Here is a 7,317-nt window from a genome sequence, read left to right as displayed (position 1 = left end):
GATGCATGCCATTTTACTCTCTCGTGCAGATAAAAGTTGTCAAAGTTACAGTGCACAAAAACCCCTGGGAGGACTGACCTGAATGAACTGAAATAAAAGCAGAATATAAATGTTCTTTCTCCGTTTTCTGAATTACACAGCACAGTGAGAGCACACGTGGCACGAGCACATTTCTCCGAACTACACTACCCATAACGCATTTCACTCTGATCTAACTGTTACAGCCGTAGATATTGATCTTCAGCGTCTCCTGTAACACTGTCATTGATATTACTGCGATAAGTGTGTGCTTCTGACGCTGCTTGTAGCTGAAATCAACCACACACTCATCACAATGAAAACATCGACCTTAGAAATAACGAACGTGAACACTGGGATAATCGCCGATGTATATGGCGAACCCCCGTTGAAATGCATACACAAGAATGCTTATTTCATTTAACCTGTTTCATGTCCGTTACTATCGGCGTGTACTCAGAGCGATTACAAGGTCTAAACTGTGTTTTGCACCAGCTGTAAACACAGATGCTAAATGCTGCTGCTGCTAATATGCTTGATATTCGCTCCTGCATACAATACAAACTGCTAACATGACACTTAGTTTAAACTTGATTATGGTTGCTAATTTTTGAAATCAATTAGGCAGACCACGCAATACACACAGCGATATGGATTAGAAGAGCATTCACTTATCTTAAATGTTGATTTCGCTGTTCTGAAGCAAGCTGCAACTGCTACGGCAAGCACTAGTCATATATTTGAATGTTGAGCAGCGAGATCATTGGCTACCGATACAAGAGAGAACCAATCAGCTGTGCCATGTGATAATGATGTCATTAGGTCAGATTGAGTTAGACCTATCGGACTGCGCCATCTAGAGTTTCATGCCAGAACTCTGTATATAAATAAATGCGTGTGTTCATTTGAATAGTTTATTTTTGTAATGTTTTATTACACACTGAAATTATAGTTTTTTATTATTATAAAATTATTTATAATAATTATTATACTTTTTTATTTATTTATAATCATTTTAATCATTTGTAAAATGCATATAATTGTATTATTTAAAAAATCTTTTTTGTCATTGTTTTGAAATTGATACTTTGGCACTATTATGATATCTAAAACAGTTCCAGGATCTGGTTTAGTGCATTATACAGTAACGACAGTGTCGAGTAAATGCTGGCGTTTCTCACCGCTCGTCGTCGTCTTCTCCTGGTGTCGTTTCCCGGCCTCTCTGAAGGCGACGAGCGCTCTGAAATAGGCGCGGATCACAGCCCAGCGGAAGGTGGCCACAGGATCGATTCCCATCAGGCCGCAGATGAAAGCCTTTCCGCTGCTCTTCAGCAGAGCCACGATATCCGGACGCATGTGATCCGTGTTCTTCTCCCTGAAGTCCTGCAGGACACAGCGAACGTGTCATATACATATACAGTCTGCAGTCAGAGGTCAGACACACACACACTCACACACACACACTCACATTCACACACACACACACACACACACACACACTCACACACACACACTCACACACACACTCTGGTGGTCTGAGATGTGGTCTGAGAGTCTCTGAAGCGTGGTTTCTCACCCTGACGCTGTATTTGACTTTGCCGGCGTAGTGTCGGATGATGAACGCCGGCTCCATGACGGCAGGAAACTCGATGTAGCCGTTTCCCTCGTGCTGCCGCTTAAACTTATCCAGCAGAGTTTGATTAGACGCCTGCGGAAAACTACAAACCAACCACAACAACATTCACATTTATACAAACACTCCAGTCGTTAATATGTGATCACTATTTCATGATAGAATTGTTACTAAACAGAAATAGATTTATAACAATAATGTATCTATTAACAGTCTGTTGCTCATATTATATTTATATTTGTATAAAATTAACTTCTTTACTAAAATCAAAAACTAATTTTTTATTTGATATATTATTTATAATATATCAATATTTGATATTTATTTAAAATAATTTATTCAGGCTTTTATCCTTTCATTCAGGGTTATTATAGTTAACTGAAACTAAAACTAAAGCCATAAAAAAAAAACATTTTCATTACTTAAAACAAAATGAAAATTAACTGAAATAATATTATTATGCTGGTTGGCAATGCAACTTTTCCTTTATTTTAACCTGAAGTACTAAAATAACTAAAACTGAAATAAAAATAATAAATAAAAAATAATAATAAAAACACACACACACATATATATATATATATATATATGAATAACAAATGCATATAGGATTTACAAATAAATATGAAATATTAGTTTTCAAAGTTTGATTAGTAAATATACACATTTTAAATACACAAATATAAAAATAATCGCAATATTTGATTAGTAATTAAGTTTATACAAGAACAGAGCATAAAATTAAAAAAAATTAATAAAATGATTAACAAAAAAAGTATAATAAATAAAAACACAACAAAAATTACTAAAAAAAAATTTATAAAAACTATACAGACATTTAAAAAAATTATTTAAAAAACAGCAAAAATACTATAAAAATAAAACTGATTTTAATATTTGTGATGACTATCCAGTTTTCTGATGCTACAACAGTATAACAAACAACAACGATAATGATAATAAAGAATTAAATAAACGTTAGTGTGACTAAATTCAATGGAATCGGCTTCTACTGTAGCTTAATATTTACTACACATTTCTGTGAAATCCAAACAAGAATACTTTAATGAAGGAAAAGTGAGGGAAACACAGTGTGCTGCATGATAACTGTGAGAGCTGGTTCTGTCAGACAGGCTTCAGATGTCAGAGACTCACTTGCACTCCTCGTCCAGCAGGTAGAGCAGCGCGGTGGGTTTCTTACTGATGAGGTCGATGCAGGCCGTGTTGTCGATGTAGTCGATCATGTGCCAGCTGATGCCCTCCGACCGATACTCCTCCTGACACACACACACACACACACACACATGTCACTGATGATCACAGTAAACGACGGCACTCGTGATCAGATTCTGTTATAATAAGATGTGTTACCTGCTCAAGTTTGAAGACGTGCTGGTTGAAGTAATGCTGCAGCGTCTCGTTGGCGAAGTTGATGCAGAACTGCTCGAAGCTGTTGTTCTCGTAGTCCTCGAAGCCGAAGATGTCCAGCACGCCGATGGACAGGATCTGAAACACACACACACACACACACATCTCACATCACGACAATGTGCAACTGAACACTGATGCAGGAGCGTGACACGCGTGATTTCACCACACCATGACTCTCAGTCAGAGCTAAGAGACATTGATGAACAATCAGTCACTACAAAAAAAATGTGTATACTAGGATTATTACTTGCTATTGTGTGAATAAATATATACACACCTTTCACAGAGCATAACATTACATCTGAAGTACTGTGAGCAGCTGTGATGATGCAGCTGACGTGTGAGTGTGTGTGCGAGTGTGTGTGTGTGCGTGTGTGTGTGAGTGTGCATGGGTGTGTGTGTGTGTGAGTGTGTGTGCGAGTATGTGTGTGAGTGTGCACGGGTGTGTGTGTGTGTGAGTGTGCATGTGCATGTGTGTGTGCGTGTGTTTTTTTGTGTGAGTTTGTGTGTATTTGAGTCTTTATGTGTGTGTGTTTGTTCCTTGTCTGAATCCTCCAGGTCTTTGTTGTAGAGCAGTGCGTGGTTTGTGCGGAAGACGATCCAGTCGAACAGAGCGCCATACAGAGATTTGGCCATCGAGTCCCTCACCGTCCCCGCCTGTGCAGACACACACCTGTCAATCACCGCCATCACACGTGTGTGTGTGTGTGTGTGTGTGTTTACAGTCTCAGATCTTCATCACACAAACACACACATACTCACTCATAGCCAGTCAATGTAACTAAATCAGGAAATACATGAACAGCTCAAACTAGATTTTTACATTTTGTGAGGAAAACGAGAGTGATGTTTGCCTGAAATCACCAGTATCTACAGAGTCAAGTGTCAACAACCGAAGAACAGACCCAACGTTCAATGAGAAATAAAGATAAAACAAGGACAAAGCAGAGGACGTGTTTGCTGCTTCAATAACTGAAAGCACTGTATGAAACTCAGATATTACAGTGAGATTGTGTTTCTGCAGGGGAAAGTGTGTGTCTCAGGCTTGTTTAGGGGAAACTGTGGTCTCACACACTGAAACGTCCCTGAATTTCCAAGTCGTCATTTCCCGTGTCACACAAACCTGTAGCATGCCATCACAGGAGTCATTAAAAACCTGTGTGTGTGTGTGTGTGTGTATGAATACTGAAAGAAAAATTGAAAAACTGAAATTTTCACTCAGAAATTGCTAGCAAATTTCACAATTAATTACAAAGAAATGGCAAGTAACACTGAATTATATGCTAAATTCAAAAATTAAAGTAGAAAGTCATATTTATTGTAAAACGTACTCAACTAATCTTTGTTTTATTTATAACCTCAAAAATAAATAAATAAATAATTACAGTGTAGATCATATAAACAATTAAAAACCTACATAAACATATATAATGAATAAATATACATATAAAGTATAGGTAATATGTACATATAGTATTAGTGCTGTCAATCGATTAAAAATAATCAACTAATTAATCGCACTTTTTTTTAAAATTATTAATCACGATTAATCCCACCTAACTTTAACATTTTTAAATATACTTTTATGTTGCAATAATTTCACATTCAATCTTCAAAGACATTGATGAACAATCAGTCACTACAAAAAAAATGTGTATACTAGGATTATTACTTGCTATTGTGTGAATAAATATATACACACCTTTCACAGAGCATAACATTACATCTGAAGTACTGTGAGCAGCTGTGATGATGCAGCTGACGTGTGAGTGTGTGTGCGAGTGTGTGTGTGTGCGTGTGTGTGTGAGTGTGCATGGGTGTGTGTGTGTGTGAGTGTGTGTGCGAGTATGTGTGTGAGTGTGCACGGGTGTGTGTGTGTGTGTGAGTGTGCATGTGCATGTGTGTGTGCGTGTGTGTGAGTGTGTGTGCGAGTGTGTGTGTGAGTGTGCGAGTGTGTGTGTGTGCGTGCGTGTGTGTGTGTGAGTGTGCGTATGCATGTGTGTGTTTGTGTTTTTGTGAGTGTGTGAGTTTGTGTATTGTGAGTTTTTAGGAGTTTGTGTTTTGTGAGTTTTTAGGAGTTTGTGTTTTGTGAGTTTTTGTCAGTTTGTGTGAGTTTTTGTGTTTGTGTTTGTGTGAGTTTTTGTGAGTTTGTGTGAGTTTTTGTGTTTGTGTGAGTTTTTGTGTTTTTGTGTGAGTTTGTGTGTGTTTGAGTCTTTATGTGTGTGTGTTTGTACCTTGTCTGAATCCTCCAGGTCTTTGTTGTAGAGAATAATTTCACATTCAATCTTCAAATTAATGTAGAAACAACAAAGACAGTATATTTTTAATATTTGTTTAATGACATCTTTTTTTTATGACAGAAGGCGAGTATCACTGATACCAGTACTGCTGATGTCTCTATGAAAATTATTTTCTTTTTCATAATATTTAACCACTGACTAGCCATTCAACATTACAGTATAACTGAGAGCTGTCAATTTTAACATTCATTAGACTTTAAAAAATAACAACTTCTAATTTAAGTGAATTTAAAACAATCTTCACATAAACCCATTATAATATATGTCATATTCAGCTACATCTGCCCTTCAGCAAGCAGGAAATATACAGAAATTGATAAAGTTATCAAACACTAAATTCTAAAATAAATACAGATGAATCCTTAAAGCTACAGAAATTATTGATTTGTTCTTTTTGTCTTTTGTTCTTTGATGAACAGCATCACAGCAGCTGGTTATGATGCTTTAAGAGCTGCTGCTGCTGAACGTTATGAAGTTTCTCATAACTCTTTACCTTTTCTGACTCTCTTCAGCTCTTAAAGTCTCTGTAATGAGCTGACGAGTTGAATCGGGTGTGTTAGACGAGGGAGACAGTGCTGCTGCTCCAGGACGGTTTGGAAAACCATTTCAGGATACAGTTCTTAAATCTGACTCATATAATAACAAATACTTATGCATGCACAGTTTTAAGGCAGCTTTTTTGGTAACTTCATGACTTAACTGACGACATAACTGCAACATTGCATGCTCATAGTTTCTTTCGCACTTTGAAATGAAAAGATACAGGCTACAGTGTGCGCCACATCTGTGAGTGCAATTGAAGAATCTTATTTTTTCAAGTGTTATTTATTCCAAAATATTCCTCAACAATCTTCTGTGTGTTTTAGGTTTTAGTGTGGTTTGAGTCTCAGCTGATTTAAAGCTCAAGCGGCACACAGATCTCCTTCAGCACGTGCAAAGCCCATAAAGCTGCAGCCACCGCCAAGAACCCCACTTACTGAACCTGTACGAGCCAAAACATATAAAACACTCTCCACTTAACACCCATGAAACGTGCAGCAGCATGAGAAAGCGTACGTGCGTCGCCGGGCCTGATGGGAAGAATGAAGCTGATTGGCTGCTGAGAGACTCAAGGACATTCAGGCCAAAAGCTGATGGATTTAAACGCAGACTATATTCATAATAAAACACAAGCTCATGTTCAGTTCTGCAGAAGAAGCTCCTGCATTATTGATTCAACTTTTATTTTTAGCCAAACTCTGGAGGAGGGACGAAACATTATATAAAACTCCCCCTGCGTGATTCATTATTCACATCACTTTAACATTTAAAGAGAGTTGAGAGTTGTTTTGATCACATAGAGGAAAATTTAAGTATCACTCATCGTTAAGATCACAGAAAAACCTGCATCTGTGTGTGTGTCTCTGAAAAAATAAATAAAATAAAAATGAATAAAATAAAATACAAGTAAAATCAATAAATACAAATAAAATGTATTAAATAAATTAAAATAAATAAATAAACAATTATAAAGTGATACAACTAATAAAGTTAAAATAAAAAATAAAAAATTAATAAAACCTATACAGAAATATATTTAAAAATATAATATATATATAAATAAAACTAAATGATGTGTGTGTGTTTCTGAACCACTGGGGTTTCTGGATAAACTACTGAGTTTGTGTATCTTTATAAACACACACACACACACTCTCTCACACACATAAACACACACACACACACAAGTCACGACAAACACACACTCTCTCACACACATAAACACACACACACACACAAGTCACGACAAACACACACTCTCTCACACACATAAACACACACACACACACAAGTCACGACAAACACACACTCTCTCACACACATAAACACACACACACACACAAGTCACGACAAACACACACACTCTCTCTCTCACATACATAAAGACACACACAC

The 7,317-nt window shown here is 36.8% G+C and overlaps 1 protein-coding gene across 1 annotated transcript in view; it reads right to left on the bottom strand.

The window, feature by feature from the left end:
- LOC107741824 (unconventional myosin-IXa-like) overlaps window positions 1-7,317 on the bottom strand; it is an 85,275-nt gene that overhangs the window by 31,784 nt on the left and 46,174 nt on the right. Inside the window, 5 exon segments of the mRNA XM_016554605.1 lie at window positions 1,200-1,401; window positions 1,595-1,736; window positions 2,807-2,928; window positions 3,023-3,157; window positions 3,623-3,739. Coding sequence (XP_016410091.1) covers window positions 1,200-1,401; window positions 1,595-1,736; window positions 2,807-2,928; window positions 3,023-3,157; window positions 3,623-3,739 — 718 coding nt within the window.

This window comes from Sinocyclocheilus rhinocerous, unplaced genomic scaffold (genome assembly GCF_001515625.1).
Source record: "Sinocyclocheilus rhinocerous isolate Xijiao unplaced genomic scaffold, SAMN03320098_v1.1 scaffold1367, whole genome shotgun sequence".
Classification (NCBI taxonomy): Eukaryota; Metazoa; Chordata; class Actinopteri; order Cypriniformes; family Cyprinidae; genus Sinocyclocheilus; species Sinocyclocheilus rhinocerous.
Note: the sequence above shows the minus strand (reverse complement) of the source record. Positions and strands in the feature narration are given on the sequence as shown.